Source organism: Pleurodeles waltl, chromosome 10, assembly GCF_031143425.1.
Source record: "Pleurodeles waltl isolate 20211129_DDA chromosome 10, aPleWal1.hap1.20221129, whole genome shotgun sequence".
Lineage (NCBI taxonomy): Eukaryota > Metazoa > Chordata > Amphibia > Caudata > Salamandridae > Pleurodeles > Pleurodeles waltl.
This window is the reverse complement of record NC_090449.1, coordinates 246,565,481-246,585,552: the sequence shown is the minus strand read 5'-3', so window position 1 is coordinate 246,585,552 and position 20,072 is coordinate 246,565,481. Positions and strand designations below refer to the sequence as shown.

At 43.3% G+C, this 20,072-nt stretch overlaps 1 protein-coding gene across 4 annotated transcripts in view; it reads left to right on the top strand.

Moving 5' to 3' along the window:
* The window catches only part of USP42 (ubiquitin specific peptidase 42), a 668,484-nt gene that overhangs the window by 48,784 nt on the left and 599,628 nt on the right, over window positions 1–20,072 (top strand). For all 4 annotated transcript variants that reach the window (XM_069210325.1, XM_069210321.1, XM_069210323.1 and 1 more), the window contains exon 3: window positions 10,655–10,855. In XM_069210325.1, coding sequence (XP_069066426.1) covers window positions 10,655–10,855 — 201 coding nt within the window. The remainder of the gene's footprint in view (window positions 1–10,654; window positions 10,856–20,072) is intronic.

The following is a 20,072-nucleotide window of genomic DNA, read 5'->3' as shown; positions in this document are numbered from 1 at the left end:
ATACCTAGACGACTGGTTACTGAAGGCTTCTTCTCCGGAGCAGGCGAGAAGCCATCGGGACATTGTGCTCAGGGTTTGCGAGTCTCTAGGTCTTCAGGTCAATTCCCAAAAGTCAACATTGATTCCAACACAGAACCTTCACTACCTGGGAGCTATAATAAACACAGAACTCCAAAGAATGTATCCTTCGGAGGAACGACTATCCTCAATAGACAGGAAGTGTCAGACCTGTTGAAAGCCAACGCACCTACGGCACGTCAGGTGACATCGCTGCTGGGCTCCATGGCATCATGCATCTTCATTGTCCCAAATGCCAGACTGCACATGAGGCCTCTCCAAGAGGCATTGGAGAGCAACTGGAGCCAAATGACAGGTCGCTGGGAGGACAGAGTGCGACTACCGGCAGCGGCACCTCAGTCATTGAAATGGTGGATGCACAGACCTCACCTGTCAATAGGTGCTCCGTTTCACCAGGTAGTTCCATCCGACACTCTTGTAACGGATGCGTCTCTTCAGGGATGGGGGGCTCATCTGGGTCCCCTTCAAGCTCAAGGCCTGTGGTCAGACAAGGAAAAGCAGTACCCCATCAATCTGCTGGAACTCAGAGCGGTCCATCTGGCTCTCAAGTCTTTCACACCATTGATTCAGGGGAAAACTCTCCTAATACAAACGGACAATACAACCACGATGTATTATTTGAACAAACAGGGGGGAACGAGATCCCTACCCCTATCTCGAGAGTCCCAAACGATATGGCATTGGCTCCTGGCCAGAGGAATGTCCCTTACAGCGGTTCACCTGCCAGGACAACAAAACGTGGAAGCAGATTTCCTGAGCAGACACCTAGAGGACGCACACGATTAGGTCCTACACGGCGAAGTCGTCGAATACATCTTCGCTCAATGGGGTCGACCTCAATTGGATCTCTTCGCAGACGAAGTAAACAAGAAATGCCCAGACTTCGCATCCAGGTTCTACCGTCCGGGATCTCGAGGGAATGCCCTGTTGATCGACTGGTCAGGGATATTTCTCTACGCCTTTCCACCGATTCCCCTCATACCGGCAGTGATCAACAAACTTTACAGATCCAGAACCAGAATGATTCTCATAGCGCCACAATGGCCCCGTCAATTCTGGTACACAGATCTCCTCAACCTATCCGAAAAACCTCACAGGAGGCTGCCGTGCAGACCGGATCTTCTGAGCAGAATGGAGGGCAGGATTCTGCATCCCAACCTACCCTCTCTGAGCTTAACAGCATGGCTCCTGAATTCCTGCAGTATGGGCACCTAGGGCTCTCACAGGAGTGTATGAACATCTTGAAAGAGTCCAAACGACCTTCCAAGCGGCGTTCTTACGCTTTTAAGTGGAAAAGATTCTACATATGTTATGTTATGTTATGTTATAAAGATTTATATAGCGCCCAACTGCCAACGGCCTCGTAGCGCTTATACAGCCATAATGATGATATACTGTTTAAAAAACACAAAATTATTCAGTTTTAAGTTTTAAATAGCCATGTCTTCAATTCTTTTCTAAACAATACCTCTTGAGAGTTGTTTCTCAGCTTGAGAGGAAGGCTATTCCAGAGTAACGCGCCTTGATAGGCTACCGATCTTCCTCCCCATCTGGCTTTCCTCATAGTTGGAACTTTAGCCAGATTAGCTGAGGAGGATCTAAGAGGCCTAGCTGGAATATAGAGCTGAGCAAGAGTTTTCAACATTTCAGGTCCCTTCTCAAATATGGCTCTATGAACATGGCACAAAGTCTTGAATTGGATCCTTTCTGCCACAGGGAGCCAGTGTAAAGAAACAATTCCTGGCCGTATTGAGTGATGTTTAGGAATGTTTAGTAGTAGACGAGCCGCTGCGTTTTGTACTCTTTGCAGTCTCTGGATTACATATTTCGGGGAGCCAATGAACAGCGCGTTTCCATAGTCAATCCGGGCCCCAATCAATGCCTGGATGACCATTCTCCTCGCTGTAAAAGGCAGAATAGTTAACACCTTCCTTAAGGTCCTGAGCAGAGCAAAGGTCGTTCCTGCTACTTTATTTGCATGTTGAGCCATAGAAAGAAGGGGATCAAGCCATATCCCGAGGCTTTTTATCAGGTCTTTAGGGGGGGGAAGAGTCGATATTCCTCCCAATATGCTAGGATTAGAAGGAGGAATTTTATTTCCAAAAAACATAACCTCTGTTTTATCATCGTTAAGCTTTAGTTTACTATCAGCCATCCAGGTTGCAACTGCCTTCATACAAGGGCCTAAAGCTAGTCCCATGTCCGGGTGGGAATTGGAAAAGGATACTATCAGCTGCGTATCATCGGCATACGAAACTATGTTCAGTCCAAAGGGCTCAACTATGCCTGCTAATGGCCTCATGTATATATTAAAAAGCAGTGGACTCAAGGCCGAGCCCTGGGGGACACCACAGCTGCTAAAAGTGCTCCTAGAGATACATTCTCTGTCAAGTACCTGGAAAGACCTACCATAAAGGAAGGAGCAGATCCACTCTAAAGCAGACCCATCAATCCCACATTCTTGTGCCCTTTCTTAAAGGATTTTCAGATCAACTGTATCAAAGGCGGCACTTAGGTCAAGGAGGATGATCGCGGTATCCATACCTAAGTCCATCCTCTTCCTTGCCTCTTCTGTTATGGAAATCAAGGCAGTTTCAGTATCATGTTTAGGCCTGAAACCCATCTGAGTCGGATGTATAACCTTTTTTCCTTCTAGGAAAGATGATAACTGAGAATGTACATGTTTCTCAGCCAATTTAGAGATTAAGGGCAACAATAAAATTGGTCTAAAGTTGCTTAGTATCTTGGGGTCCAGGCTAGTTTTCTTCAGGAGTGGCTTGACAATGGCTTGTTTCCAATGGTCAGGTACTATGCCGTCCTTCAGGGAATTATTAATAAGATTCTTTATTATAGGCCCTATTACTGAGATTCCCAAGAGTAGGGCCTGGGGAGGGGCCGGGTCAAGCGGAGAGCCCGATTTTGTTAATCTCATTAGACTGATAACTCTATCCAGACTGATAGGGGTAAAATTAGTAAAAGTGATTACCTCCCCGGCCTTCTGGTTTACTCTCTCCTGTCCTATATTCGACGTATTAGGAAATGCCAGGTAAATATTCTGGATTTTATCCAGGAAAAAATTAGCTAGCTCTTCAACATGTTGTTGGGGGGAGTCTCTACTTTCTACTTCCTCTCTAGGATGGATAAGATCTTTTAGGGCCTTAAAAATCTCCTTAGGAGAGTTGGCCGCCGCTTCAATTTTTCCTGCATAGTATATTGCCTGAGCTTTTTTTATTTCCAGGTGATATTCTCGGCTCGCATTTTTATAATCCTTTTTCATGGATTCATTTTTGGTACATCGCCATCTTCTCTCAAATTTCCTACACTCTCTTTTTTTCTCCAGTAGATCGGCAGTGTACCACGGAGGTGACTTATTACTCCGAGTACAATTAGACGAGGAGAGAGGTATAATCTCATCCAAACTGTTCTCTATCCATTTATTGACAGAATGCGAAAAGACCGTTATATTGTTAGTATTTATGCTCCCTGGTCTATTTTTCTCCAATGCGGAGACAAAATCTGCAGGTTTTAACCTATGCCATTTCCTCCGACGCGGGGGTATCCCTCTGTGTGGGGTCTTGTAGTATGTAAGGTGTAGTTCCATTTCTACAAGAAAATGATCTGACCAAACCAGCGGGAGGATAGTAGAAATTTTAGATCAGGATTATTGGAAAAAGCCAGGTCAAGAGTATGGCCCCTGACATGGGTAGGGCCCTGAATAATTTATTAGCACATATGGTGCTGTCAGCAAGGCCAGAATCCCATACGGGCTCAGGAGGATGTCATACTGTCCTATTTACTTCATCTGGCAAAGTCCAGTCTGCAGGTATCATCCATTAAGGTACATTTGTCTGCCATTACAGCCTATCGTAAGTCACCTTCTCAGGAATTCTTCTTTACGAAACCTGTAGTCAAGGATTTCTTAGAAGGTTTGAAAAAAGTTTTTCCGCCCATTCGGAGACCATCTCCTCCATGGGAACTGAACATAGTATTGTCAAAACTTATGGGCCCTCCTTTTGAGCCTATACACAAGGCCTCTTTACAACACCTTACGTGGAAGACGGCTTTTTTGGTGGCCATTAGGCGAGGAGGGTCAGCGAAATTCAGGCTTTGTCTTCCAAAGAACCGTACACGGTTTTTCACGACAATAGAGTGGTTCTGCGAACTCACCCATCTTTCCTTCCGAAAGTGGTGTCAGAATTCCATATCAATCAGACTATGGTGGTCATTCCAACACTGGCGGTCAATGACCGCCGGGTTGGAGGACCGCGGGAGCACCGCCGACAGGCCGGCGGTGCTCCCAAGGGCATTCCGACCGCGGCGGTAAAGCCGCGGTCGGACCGGCAACACTGGCGGTCTCCCGCCAGTGTACTGCCGCCCTTTTGAATCCTCCAAGGCGGTGCAGCTAGCTGCGCCGCCGAGGGGATTCCGACCCCCCCTACCGCCATCCAGTTCCCGGCGGTCCGCCCGCCGGGAACCGGATGGCGGTAGGGGGGGTCGCGGGGCCCCTGCAGTGCCCATGCCACTGGCATGGGCACTGCAGGGGCCCCCGTAAGAGGGCCCCTACAAGTATTTCACTGTCTGCTTAGCAGACAGTGAAATACGCGACGGGTGCAACTGCACCCGTCGCACCTTCCCACTCCGCCGGCTCGATTCCGAGCCGGCGTCATCGTGGGAAGGGATTTTTCCCCTGGGCTGGCGGGCGGCCGCCCGCCAGCCCAGGGGAAAAGTCAAAATACCCGCCGCGGTCTTGCGACCGCGGTACGGTATTTTGACGGCGGGACTTTGGCGGGCGGCCTCCGCCGCCCGCCAAGGTCCGAATGAGGGCCAATATCTTTACCAACTTTCTTTCCCAATCCGGAGACTCCGGCAGAGAAAGCATTGCACTCCTTAGACTTGAAAAGAGTGCTGAAATTTTATTTGGATAAAAAAAAATCGATTAGACATTCCAACCGATTGTTTGTAAATTATGGTCATTTGAGGACAGGAGAGGCGGCATCTAAACGAACTATATCAAGATGGATAGTTTCTTGTATTGTTAATACTTACCAGCTGGCTAATAAACAATTACTAGCTAGGCCTAAAGCGCATTCCATAGGGGAAAAGCGGCTACTGCTGCCCTCCTTAGTGTTCCAATATCTGAGATTTGTAAGGCTGCTACATGGAAGTCTGTACATACGTTTACTAAACATTACTGTTTGGACTCAGATGCAAGAGCGGATGCCCAAGTGGGGCAGGCCTCTCTGAGAAATTTATTTGCATAATATGTATCTATTCCTGCACTTCTATTAGACAGTCCGCAGAGTTTAGGGATGGGCTTGCTAATCTATTCAATGTTTATGACTATTGATGAGGATCCCCTGGAAGAGAAGGATAAGTTACTTTCCTGTAAATCCTAGTTCTCTTCCAGGGGTATCCTCATCAAAGTCATAAACAACCCACCCTCCTCCCCGGACTCACGTCTCCTAGAAGTGCAGGACAGACTGTCTTTCGAATCAGTTACACAGATTGTCACCGTAAAAAAAGTACTGACCTAACTGTGAACCAACTGTCACCTTTCCTTCACCCCTGAGGCATGGTGGGATACTGGAGGTGCTCAGGGTCTTAAAGGCACGGTGCCAAAGTTTTTATGGTTCTCCTGTGTTAACCTGCATGCAGCCTATTGGCTAAGAATGCTCCATTGTTTTTCAATGTAGTTTTTTCTCTTTTTCTCTAGAGTTTACTGCTGCTTACTTCCCTAAGCCCAGTTTTGGGGGCTTGGGTAGATATTTATTCTCTATTGTAATTTTATAATATATATGTTTTAACATTATAGCCTGCATTGCTGTTTTTACACATGTATAATATGTGTGTATTTTATATATGCTCCGGGGTCCCCGCAAAAGGGCGGGAATATTCAATGTTTATGACTTTGATGAGGATACCCCTGGAAGAGAACTAGGATTTACAGGAAAGTAACTTATCCTTTCCTGAGACCATGGCTACTCACCCCATACCTAACACCTGGCAATCAGAATGAGAGGCGATACAACATAGGACATCGGTGGACCAGAGCTGTCATTGAGAGGACGTTCGGCTTGTTTAAGTCACGTTTCCGATGCCTGCACAAAAGTGGAGGGGCACTCCAGTATGCCCCAGAAACTGCACACAAGATCGTTGCAACTTGTGCCATCCTCCACAACATTGCCACCAGACGTGGGCTATATCTCACCCTCGACGACACAGATTCAGAGGATGAGGAGCAAGAGCTACCACACCGACTGCCTGGGGATGGAAGCATCGCAATGGATGGCAGACGGAGACGGAACCACATTGCAACCCACTACTTTGGCAGGTACATGGCAACCGTGACAACACTCACAAATGTAAGACACACATAGCCCAGTTGTGTAGTACAACAAATTATCCCTTTAATTTCGGGAATATAATACAGAAAATATTGTCAACTCAACTGCATGAAAAAAGCAAAACATAATGTCTGACACATTAAGTTAATGTGCCTCAGTCAAAACACAGATTAGGTAGCTCACAGCCTCCTGCGACTATTGTCACCATGGCCCAATCCAGGTTGGTCCCCTGATCCTTGCTGGGCACTGCTACCCCGCAGGATCCGTGCATCAGAGGCAGATACACTGCTGACGCTGGAGATCTCCTCGCTATCCTGAGGGGTATCGCCAATGCCCCTTGCTGCCTGGCTGGTCTCTATCAGGTCCACTGCATGGCTGATGCGCCCTAGACCTCTTGCCATATCACCAGCAAAATGGCCAAGTTCCACCTGCAGCTTCACTGTGCGCCTTGACAGGCAGGTGGTTGTGGTTGCAAGGCGCCCAATTGATAGACTCAGACGGTCCAAACGGGCAGTAGTGTTGCACTCTCTGCGCCTTGCATGTGCCCTGTCTGCCACCATTTCCTTGACCAAGTCGTTTATGGAGCTTGTAAGGTTTGCCATGTTGGTGTTCATAGCAGTGAATTGGTTGTCCACATTGCCAAAACCCTGGGAGAGTGTCTGCTGCAGTCTGTGCAGGTTCCTATTCATAACCCGCATGTGTTTGTTTTGCAGCCGGTGACTTTGCTGTAAGGATGCCTCCAGTCCTAAAGATTGTTTGTCAGTGACATCCTCCTCACTGGCTGACTGCATTGGGCGTTGCCGTCTCCATACAGACCCAGCTGACCTATGTGGCCGACTCCCACTCATCAGTGGCCTCGGTGTCAAGTTGCCTGCCTCAAGTTCCAGATCAGTCTCATCGATGTTCTCTCGTGCATGTTGAACGGGTGGTGTAGTCATGCACTCCCCAGCAGTTACAGTGGCTGCCTCGTCTGCTGTGTTTGTGGCTGGTTCATCTCCCTGCACAGTAGGGTTGTTGGTGGGTCCTTGTGGAAGAACTGTGGGACACAGGGGATGCAGTGTCGGTGCCTCACATATGTTTGATGTCTCAGAATACATATTTCTCAAAATTTGGACTACTGTACTACATTGCCCATAATGCATTTTTCTATAGGTTGCAATATAGGCATGGAGCAAATCTGGAGAATGCATGCTGATGTGTACTGTGGTTGTGTGCATGGTTCATTGAGTGGTGTAAACAAGTGAATTTTGGTACTTACTTTTGGATGTTCCCGGAGCAGAACTGTCAAGGTCTCCAATTCCGATTACAGCCTCCGGCTCCAGAGTGGTCTCCACCATGGTCTCTATGGCTGTAGGGAGTGGTACTGTTGATGGTCCTCCTCCAGTGCGGTGCATCTCCCTCATCTGCTCGGCCACCCTTTCCTTGGTCCTGGACTGGAGGTCGTACTACCTTTTGCGGACCTCATCTATTGTGCGATAGCTGACCCCAGTAGCATTTATCTTGGTAAGGATGTCCTGCCAGATTTTGTTCTTTTGGGTGTCAGGGACACTCATTGCAGCCTTGCCAAACAAGACATCATGGTGCAGGCAGCACTCTTCTGTTAGGACCTCCTGCTCCTTTTCAGTAAACTTCAGTTTCCTTTTCCTCTCAGCACTGGGTTTCTCCTTGTCCTGATCTGACATGGTTGTAGTAGCTCCTCTCAGCTGGGTGTGACTCTGCTGTGCGTGCTGGGTAGGCTCCTCCCTGTTCCGTGGGGGTACTTCCTGGTTCTGATGTCATCACTCAGAACCAGGAAGTGTGTGTTTAACTTTTTTTTTTTTTTTTTTTTGCACCTGCGTGCAATTTGCAAGCCAGTCGCAATTTGCGACTCCGGACCACACCCTTGTGCAATTTGCGACCTAGCAAATAGCGATTTCGCAAATTGTGAGTTCGCAAATTGCGGTGCGACTCCGCACCGAATCGCAATTTGGTTTAGCGATATTTTCATGCATCTCATTTTGTGAGTCGGAAATAGCGATTCGCAAGGAGTCGCTATTTCCGACTCGCAATTATTTTTCTTCCTACATCTGGCCCTAGGCTACGTACTTGTAACTCTAGTTCTTCTGCATTGGTATCTCATAGATGCACATGCTTCCCTCCCACCTACCCTATTATGAGGCTTCAAAATGGAAAAGAATATAGAAGTTTCGAAAATCGGACGGTTGGAAGAATCAGCGGGGAAACAGCCATGTTTGTAGAAGCAGATTAGCTCAAGTCGAGTCATTACAATGATGTGGATAGGTTGGAATATGTTCCAATCCATGTTACTGTAAAGGCATTTTTGTACTGCTGTTGATAATGTTATCGGGTGTTTCCAGTCTGAGGACTGGGAAGGATCAAGCGTGTGAATCTATGAAAGCTACTAATGCTGAAGAAGCAGAGTTACACACAAGTAACTTATTTCCTTCTCCCTTGCTTCCAAGGTGGGTTCGTGGTATGCAGGTGCCACATACATACATATGACTAGATGGCGTTGATGAGGCAACACATATTTATTATTTTACAAAATATAGATTTAATTAATCAAGGTTTCCAGATCAGAAAGTGTCATACTCTGAGGCGAAACTCCCTGAATCTGTTTTATATTGTAGATGGTTATACCACCTACCTTAATGAAGTTTTGTTTCCTTGTGCATTGCTGTGTGAGGACGCGTAAAAAAAATAATTAATCTGTATGACCCAGATAAGTAGTATGCATGAAGGGAAACAAATAAGCTCCTCTTTTAGATCTTTGCAAAAGTCCTACAGTTAAGATATGTGGAACCGAAAAAAAGAGCAAAATTAAAGATTGCAATAACTTTATATGGTATTTTTAAAGATAATAAGATTGAATTATTTTTGGGGAAGGGCATTTAAGAAGACAGTGAAATGACATTCATTTTCATTTTTATCCATGGATTTAGGACAGATGTCTAAGGAGGGTTTCTTAAAATGCTAAGTTGACTACTCTATGAGTTGAGTCTAGCTATCTTCGAATAAAGTGTGACTACTTTGATCTTCATCTCAAAAGTATACCTACACGTGTTATGGAAATTAGCAGGGTGAAAAGTTGCTGTACTTGTATCCCTTGTTGGAAATTTAATAATAGCATCTTTATAAGCATATGTTGTTTATATATTCTGGAACATTATCTTTTCGGGTGTTAGTGGTAGGGAAAATTAGTTTGATTATAGGTTAGTTTTTTTTTTTTTTTCTCAGAACCTTGTAATCCTTAACAATACTTTAATCTTTACTGCAGAAGATCCTTAGATGAAAATTTAGCTAGAAGCTATGGGTTCAAGAAACCTTCCAGTGAATTCTCCAAGTTGCCAACTTAATGCTAACAGAAACACATTGGATTTGTTTGAAATCAAGGACAATGTTTTAGATTATAAAGATTAATGGATCCTTTTATATTGCTAGACTTGATGTATTTCTTTCTTTTACAAGAATGATTTAAAGAAAAGTGCTCTGCATCATTGAATATTGAGTTGGTCTTCTGATCATACTTTATCTTAATGGAGGAGTTTCTTGTTCTACTGTACTTTTTCCCTGTTTAACTCTCATGGGTAAGTGACGTTTATGAAACACTATTCAAACTTCTTATTGCTCTGACATAACTCCTACTTGCTGAGATGTGGGAGCTACATTTAGCTCCTGCCTACTAAATGTCTATTCCAATGCCCTGACTACATTATGTTATGGAGGAACAGTCAGGCTTACATTTTTTTCAGAACCTCCTTACTCTAATTGACTAGGAACACAAACTTGGTATATCAGCATGGGAAAAATTCAATACCACGCCTGGCTTTTCTAGAAAAGGAAGAACCATTTTGTGCCAGAGAATTGATGTGTGCAAGTTGGTGCACAGTGCCTAAGCCTGACCTTTGCGAATGGTTGACTCCTGTTGAGAAATCGTTCACACAGAAAAAGGTTCCTTAACTTAACATGATTAACGTGGGTTTGTTTGTCACCCTCATCATGAGGTGGCATAACTGAGAATGTTGGCAATAAAACTGTCAGACACTTGAACTGACTTTTCAGGTAAAGTTAAGCATTCAGAATTACACTTATATTACATTATTTGCTGTTAAAATGGAACTGCAATTATTTGACACCATTTATTTTTATTAAAACGTTCATTTTGGATAAGTGGCAAATAGATGCTTATTGATTGACAGTACAAATGCAGATGTTTGTCTTTTTTGCTCTAGGTTCTGGCGACGGAATTTCTCCACCACAGAAAATCCTATTTCCATCAGAGAAGATTTGTTTGAAATGGCAACAAATACATCGTGTTGGAGCTGGACTCCAGAATCTTGGCAATACATGTTTTGTCAACTCTGCTTTACAGTGCTTGACTTACACACCACCTCTTGCAAACTATATGCTTTCTCATGAACATACCAACATATGTAAGTACCCTGATCTGCTTACGTCCTATAACTTAATTGATATAGTCATTCTTCTAGGAAAGTCTAATATTGGTGAATAAGTAAACCTCCATTATTCTGTGCCCCTTGCAGTCTACCAATGAATAAGCAATTTTACTTCCCATACCATAGTTAATCCTTTCCCACAAACTTAATTCTCTTTAGGCTCCACAACAGTAGACCTATAAAGATGTACGTACAAAAAGACCGCATTGACAATCAGTTTTTAACAGAAACATTTTTGCAGTTTTTCTAAAGATCAGCAGAAAAGTCTTATCTTTACTATCCTTGACCCATGAGCCTTAAAGTCCAGTACTGCATATGTGTGCTTACCTTTCAGCTAAACCGAATTCTCTGAATACCTAATCTAAGGTTTGTGGAGGAAAAATATCTAATGAGCCATTAATTATATTTTAGGGAAGCTTCTTTTAAGAATTGACACACAATGCACTTAGCAAATGTATTTGTATGTAATAATAATAATGGCTACATGCAGCCTGTGTAGAGGGCTTAAGCCTGCTTTGATTCTTTCCTGTGTCCTAGGTTACCTAGGGTAGTAGTAATATTTTGCAACCTGGTATATGAGAATTGGGGCGTCCAATACTATGGCACGTAGCTGCGAATGAATGAGCAATTAAACTATGCTTTTGCATTGCAGTTTTTTTGTTAATGTATGCCTGTTTTGTGGTTAGGAAAAGAAAGGCTGCCAGACCACTGATGCAAGGTGAGCCTTCACTTTGAGATTCACTTACGATATAACAACTAAATTATTTTCTATTTTGGTGGGATTGTAGCTTCAATCCAAAACAATGCAAATGAATGAGAAAGTTTACTTGGTGCAAAAATATATTACTTGGATCATTAGAAGGACTTCTTTTAGACCCCTTTCAGTTTCATGCCATTTTTTCATTGGGTAGTTCTCTCATCAACTCCATTTTTAACAGATAAGTCCTCCTAAGTGCTTTTTACATGCAGTTAGATTTGTATATCATCTCCATATGAATGAAGCTGTGTCCCTGACTGACATCTGAGACCGTATACTGCTTAAGAAAGATATTATGGAGGAGCTGAGATGGGGTAATCAGTCTGTGTGCCATCCAGTGGTCTAAATTCCCGATAGGTGACCGTCAAGACAGATTTAGTGATCTGTAATCCTTTTGTACAGCTTCTTTTGGAAAAATACACAGGTTCGAGTATGTATAATCCATAGTTCCTGCAGAAAAGTATGTTGAAATGGTGTGCATGTTAAAACATTAATTTGCTTTTTATCTAACTGAAATGGTTCAGAAACAAAATAGTGTTTTGGAAATCAAAACTGTCACTTGTTTAGCTTATACGTAAGTACTAAGCAAAAGTGCACAATAGCAATTTTACACCAGGTAGTGAAGAAGGAGGGAAAAAGTAGTTACAGAGAGTGGGAATAAAACATTAAGAAAATGTGGTTTATAATGGAGAAGTAAAAGGCGCAGCACTGAGGATAATAGAGGGTTGGACAGGGAGTAGAGAGTCAAAGCTAAAGTTAGGAGGGCACAGTGTCAAACACTGCAGTGTATCATATTTCTTTGTGTGGCATTGTCTCATTGCCCTAAACTTTTTTCTACTGGTTAAAAATGTAGTAGTGATCTCTTTGCCGACATACATGGAAAACCTGTCTACTTTCCTTTGTGGGTCCATGTAAAAGTGAGTGTCGGCACTAGCTAACCTTTCTTCCTAAAGAAAACTGCATGAGGCAACGAAGCCTGTGATTTCATAACCCTCATTCAGATAGGTTTCTAAAATCGTCTTAGAAAAATAAAGTCTAAAAATACATCACAATTCATGCAAGAGGAGTGTACATGTTTGCATTTAGCTAGAAGAGTTCCACAATGTCCTTGTTTCCATCAGGTTTTCTTTTTTTTCTTATTAAACGTAATTTTCCTTTCACTTAATTGTTGATTTTAAAAACATGTTTTCAGCTAAAGTTAACCTTGTGTTTGGGAACATCTGTAAGTACATAAATTATCATTTATAGTTCCTTATTTGAAAATGTAATAGCAGGTGTTACAGATACTATAGCCTTTGTTTTCTAAAGTGCAAATAGAAAACAAGTGCAGTGCAGTGAATAAAGAGGAACTATCACCTGGCAGCATGTTAGTTTCACCAATAGTGTGGTTTAGATTCCTTCATTAACTTTTTCCACGCGCTACCCCATATGAAGGTGTGTTAGTAAAACTTTCAAACCATGTTCTATTGACTGGAATATATGCTTTAATAGTCTTTCCCATGCCAATTTCTCAAGGTGCGTCCAACAGTTTTGGCATATATTGAACTAGCAAGGATTTCTTTCTGTATCTGCAGTCAATATTGAATTTGCCATGATAATACCATTTCCTTTTTCCATATTTTAAAGCGTGCTTCCACCTAGCAGAATCATTATATATTAATTTATGCAATACGCAGATAAAATACTTTTGTTAGTGGAATTTTATTATTTAGATTTACTGACCTCCCTAAATCGAATGCCACATCAAATAAAATATATATGGGAGATCTCGGTCTTTTGCATAAAGTAAGTGACGACTGATAGACGAATACCCAGTGACAGACTAGTACGTCAATTTTCCCCTATTTTATGATTTTGGCTTTTTGCCCCCTAACCCCTATTGCATGGCATGAGTGCACATTCGGCAAACAAATCCAATTAAAGCAGTGCATACAATGTACTCCATCTAGTGCATTCATATTTTTTAAAAGTTTAGATAAAGCTAAAAACTAAGACTAAAAAACGCAACAGCAAACACAGGGGAACCTACGTCTTCAGCATACATACATCTTAATTTGACGGGCGCAGTCAGTCAATTGATATTTCAGATGGTTGAAGTTGTCCAATACTTAACAAGAGGAAGCAACCAAAAGAAATAGACTACAATGTGCTAAGAAATATATTAGGTGGACAGACTTCATCTGCTGTTTGGAACTGCTAAATGGCACCAAGAAAAGAGTTAAGTAACCTTTTACATGGAAATTACATTTGGGCAGGTTTAGATTTTATGTTTATACAAACAGGACTTCTGGGCTCCAATTATAACAATTAATGTACACGCAACACTAAAATATACATTTAAAGATTATTTGAATTGTATAGATAGTTTGGGGGTGGTGGGAGCGGATGAAAGGCAGACTACACATGACCATCTCAGTGATACTGATGATCAGTTTTACTATTGGTATACTACAAAGATGGCATGCAACTTAATGATGCAACTGAATAGGACCCACAGAGGTGTGGAATTTTATAAAATAACTACTTGTCCATGGAACAGGTTGCTTCATAAATCTACTTGCCCTGTAAAAAGAAATCCACTTGTCTCTTTGGTGCCACTTAGTGCAGTGACAAATTATCACAACAGTTTCATTATATAAGAACTCTGATTATATAGCCTCTCTGATTATGCTAGGGTTTGAATACTAGCAATTCCCTTATTTTGCCACCTTTCTGCAGATATACATACTGGTTCTGAAAGTAGTGGTAGCTAATAATTCCAAGATTGGAATGCCCTTTTGATTGTGTGCAAACCTACTAACTTGCATTTTTTTAGGGGGTTTCACCAGCTCTTCTTTAATTTTTCCCAAACTGAGAAAAGTTGGAAATATACTTCTGACAAGGGCAGAAGTAAAATTTCTTCCAGGGTTGGGAAAAAAGTGGTGGGTGAGAAAATGAACTTAAAAATGCTCAACAGATTTTCGTGTGACCAAATCGACACATGCATATTTGCTTGTGCTAAAATGCAGTTCACAAATATTTTCTAGGAGTGTGATTTCCTGGCCTACTTCTGTAAATTCTTGTGAATTCATGAAAACAGTAAATCTGCACTAATGCAAGGACATATACCATGGATGTACTTTTGTGACCTTCTTTAAGAATTGGGGCCCTAGTCAGGTCTGGTGTTAACCAAGACCTTTTGTTGTTACTAAAATTCTGTCTCTTTATCTGTCTATCTATAGAGTGGCTTCACTGAGTGATGGCATTCTGCTCTTTCATAGGGAGCATATTGGCACACAGTGTAGTTTTTTCAGTGCCACGAAAATTGTAGTAATGTGTGCTTTTGAGAAAAAAAGCATTTTTATTTTTGTCAATGTTTGTTGAAATGGTGAGGCACCAATAGCTCCGACTGCTATAAAGTCATGCAAAACATGTCAAAATAAGATACACATTGACAAAACCAAAAGGCTGACCACCAATGTCAGACCTTTTGGCTTTGCCCATGCTTGCTTATTCTCATGTTTTCCATAATCCTGTTGAAACTTGTTACCCTAATTTTCAATTAGGAATATTTTTGGAAATACTAGCATGCATCCACTCATTTTACTAAATGATGCTTCAAAGAAATGGTATTTAAAATTTGACAGGAGTTTAGCAAAACATTTGTTTTCTAGTTGCATTTTTTTTGGAACAATTTATCTTGAAAGCAAAGACCTCATAAATCTTGCTTTTAAAATTCTGCAGATATTTGGATCTATTTTGACTGCATTGTGGGAGCATCAAACGTAGCCTCATGTTGCAAATGTATGTATACATTTGTATACTGGAACCACTGTCAATAGTACAGTCCTAGGCTTACAAAATTTCCCTAGAGCGCTCACCCTAAGAATAAAGGTTTTGCATTAATGAACTATAAATACAAGTTTGCACAGCATTAACCTATGGACACAAACACAGTGCCCTTCACTGATCCATAATATGGTACTGTAAATTGGCAGCAAAAGGGTTTGTGCTGCAGTGGATTGGTCCTACCTGTCCTAAGGACAAAATAGACATGAAAACTTGTTGTCCTTGACGCCAAAAAATATGTGCTGGGCGTCGAACTGTTAACGCGTCCCTTTATGATAATTTATTACATATCCGGACTCGTTTTAGGCCAATGAATCTTTTGACCTAGTTGAGAGACACCTTAGGACGAGATAGCTAATCAATATGTCAATCAATACATCTATGATGTCATCAGTATTTATCACAACAATACATTTCACTTTAGTCAAAGTCATTAATCAATTCAAAACGCTACCATGACCTTTCAGCCATGAATAACCACACCAGTTTAGTAGAATGTTATGAGTTTTATTCCCTATTGATTACAGATCTAAGAGCAGATGCGTTAACCTCAACAACAAGAAACATAATAGCATAGTCACGATATGGCAACTCTGGTAGGATTTCATTAAGGCGAGAATCACAAACATCAGAACATAACACGGCGTAAACATAGAACAATTTAGCAGAGTGTAAATAACACGTCAGTTCAACAAAGCATAGTTTCGGTCGTTTATCTGTTTGCGTCAGTTTGGTGAACACCTGTCCTAACCACTGATTAGCATTCGCATGTTGGGCTTCATGCAAAACAATTTAGAACACCAATTTGAAAAACCTCTAACTATGGTCTCTGTCAAAAGTAAGCAGTTGGTACTTGTAAGGAAATGCCTCCTTGGCATGGTTACCCCCTGACTTTTTGCCTTTGCTGATGCCAAGTTATGATTTGAAAGTGTGCTGAGGCCTGCTAACCAAGCCCCAGCACCAGTGTTCTTTCCCTAACCTGTATCTTTGTTTCCCAAATTGGCACACCCTGGCATCCAGGTAAGTCCCTTGTAACTGGTACCCCTGGTACCAAGGGCCCTGATGCCAGGGAAGGTCTCTATGGGCTGCAGCATGTCTTATGCCACCCTGGGGACCCCTCACTCAGCACAGACACACTGCTTGCCAGCTTGTGTGTGCTGGTGGGGAGAAAATGACTAAGTCGACTTGGCACTCCCCTCAAGGTGCCATGCCAACCTCACATTGCCTATGGCATAGGTAAGTCACCCCTCTAACAGGCCTTACAGCCCTAAGGCAGGGTGCACTATACCACAGGTGAGGGCATAGGTGCATGAGCACTATGCCCCTACAGTGTCTAAGCAAAACCTTAGACATTGTAAATGCAGGGTAGCCATAAGAGTATATGGTCTGGGAGTCTGTCAAACACGAACTCCACAGCTCCATAATGGCTACACTGAAAACTGGGAAGTTTGGTATCAAACTTCTCAGCACAATAAATGCACACTGATGCCAGTGTACATTTTATTGTGAAATACACCCCAGAGGGCATCTTAGAGATGCCCCCTGAAAACATACCCGACTTCCAGTGTGGGCTGACTAGTTTACCAGCCTGCCACACACCAGACATGTTACTGGCCACATGGGGAGAGTGCCTTTGTCACTCTGTGGCTAATAAAGCCTGTACTGGGTGGAGGTGCTTCTCACCTTCCCCTGCAGGAACTGTAACACCTGGCGGTGAGCCTCAAAGGCTCACCCCCTTTGTTACAGCACCCCAGGGCTCTCCAGCTAGTGGAGTTGCCCGCCCCCTTCAGCCACGGCCCCACTTTTGACGGCAAGGCCGGAGGAGATAATGAGAAAAGCAAGGAGGAGTCACTGGCCAGTCAGGACAACCCCTAAGGTGTCCTGAGCTGAGGTGACTCAGACTTTTAGAAATCCTCCATCTTTCAGATGGAGGATTCCCCCAATAGGATTAGGGATGTGCCCCCCTCCCCTCAGGGAGGAGGCACAAAGAGGGTGTAGCCACCCTCCGGGCTAGTAGCCATTGGCTACTAACCCCCCAGACCTATACACACCCCTACATTGAGAATTTAGGGGCTCCCAGAACCTGGCAAGATAGATTCCTGCAACCTGAAGACGAAGAAGAACTGCTGACCTGAAAGCCCTGCAGAGAAGACGGAGACACCAACTGCTTTGGCCCCAGCTCTACCGGCCTGTCTCCCCACACAGGAAAACTGCAACAGTGACGCGTTCCCCAGGGTCCAGCGACCTCTGAAGCCTCAGAGGGCTACCCTGCATCTAAAAGGACTAAGAACTCCCAAGGACAGCGGCTCTGCTCCAAAGAAGAAACATCTTTGCAACAAGCAACTTTTAAAAGACCACACGTTTCCCGCCGGAAGCGTGAGACTTTGCACTCTGCACCCGACCTGCGGAGAACCAACACTACAGGGAGGACTCCCCGGCGACTGCGACCCTGTGAGTAGCCAGAGTTGACCCCCCGAGCCCCCCCAGCGACGCCGCCAGAGTGAATCCAGAGGCTCCCCCTGACCGCGACTGCCTGCTTCAAAGAACCCGACACCTGGTAAAGACACTGCACCCGCAGCCCCCAGGACCTGAAGGATCCGACCTCCAGTGCAGAAGCAGCCCCCAGGTGGCCCTCTCCCTTGCCCCAGGTGGTGGCTACCCCGAGGAGCTCCCCCCCTTGCCTGCCTGCTTCGCTGAAGAGACCCCTGGGTCTCCCATTGGACTCCATTGCAAACCCGATGCCTGTTTGCACTCTGCACCCAGCCGGCCCCGTGCCGCTGAGGGTGTACTTTTTGTGCTGATTCCCCTGGTGCCCTACAAAACCCCCCTGGTCTGCCCTCCGAAGACGCGGGTACTTACCTGCTGGCAGACTGGAACTGGGGCACCCCCTTCTCCATTGAAGCCTATGTGTTTTGGGCATCACTTTGACCTCTGCACCTGACCGGCCCTAAGCTGCTGGTGTGGTAACTTTGGGGTTGCCCTGAACTCCCAACGCTGGGCTACCTTGGACCCAACATTGAACCTTGAAGGTGGTTTACTTACCTGCAAAACTAACAATCACTTACCTCCCCCAGGAACTGTTGAAAATTGCACTGTCTAGTTTTAAAATAGCTTATTGCCATTTGTGCCAAAAGTGTACATGCTATTTTGCTGATTCAAAGTTCCTATGATACTTGAGTGAAATACCTTTCATTTGAAGTATTGATTGTAAATCTTGAACCTGTGGTTCTTAAAATAAACTAAGAAAATATATTTTTCTATATAAAAACCTATTGGCCTGAAGTAAGTCTTTGAGTGTGTGTTCCTCATTTATTGCCTGTGTGTGTACAACAAATGCTTAGCACTACCCTCTGATAAGCCTACTGCTCGACCACACTACCACAAAATAGTGCATTAGAATTATCTCTTTTTGCCACTATCTTACCTGTAAGGGGAACCCTTGGACTCTGTCCATGCTACTTCTTACTTTGAAATAGCACATACAGTGCCAACTTCCTACAGTACCTAGAAAGGAAAAGCAAACAGACAAATTACAATTGCATTGTCATAATTACCCTCCAAAGTTTAGGTCAGCACACAGGTTCAGTCTTCGTCTTCAGGACATCAGTCAAATCGCCATGCGTCAGGACTCAGCTCCGGGGAAAAGGGTACTTCCCTCATAATGAGGTGAAGTGTAAAAATGGACAAATCTAAGGACGAGGATGGTTTTAAGTAAACCAACAAGTCACCAAACAGAGTGACAGAGTTTCTGGATAAAATCAATAGCATTCCCTACCTAATTCTAAATGGCTCCCGTGTCATGGGTTTTTATCCCTTTTTCTTTGTACATTCCCCCAAACTTTTACTGGACATTTGTTATACCCCACTATCTTTAACCTATCAGAAAACACATTAGGTCACCTACTCTTCACCCCATATTATTTTACAGACATTTTATTGGTCTCCATAATTGACTTCTTCAGAGGTGGCACATCCGGTATGATTTAATCTTTTTGTAATTCTTTGCACATCTTTTGGTCAGTAGCTCCATTGTCTTCACCGGTTTGAATGACCTTGTACATTACATTAATCTACACTGTTTTATTCTGTTTTAACATTATTCTACAAGCAAGGAAGAACGCCTGGGAACGGATCTAGCATGGTTACATTTGTCTTCTGGTTTTGAAGAAAAAAGTAGAGGTCTTGTCCTTTGTGAGTCAGCACACTGCAAGATAGGAAAAATACATTTAATAGGCGAGCCAAGCAGCTAAACTTCGGCTCATGCTAACTTAAGGCCTATAAGGATTTCAGCACAATTCAATGATATATTATTAATAATTAGTATAAACTTATTTAATAGTAATACACAAACATTTTAGTCATCATTATTAGTCCACGTATACATTGGCGGCCACTCCCCGTGGTCACATTTTAGGTGCATGTTTAAGTAAATTACTATTACAGTTTCTATGTAGCAGTATCACACATTAATTCATAAACATTTCATGTTAATATAGGTTATATAAGCTACGCTCTCTGAGGGCTATTGGAATTCTGCATCCTTGGGACTCGGACTAGGAGTGTGCAAAAAACAGTAGCAGGGCTTAATCCCCTGCAAAAATATGCACT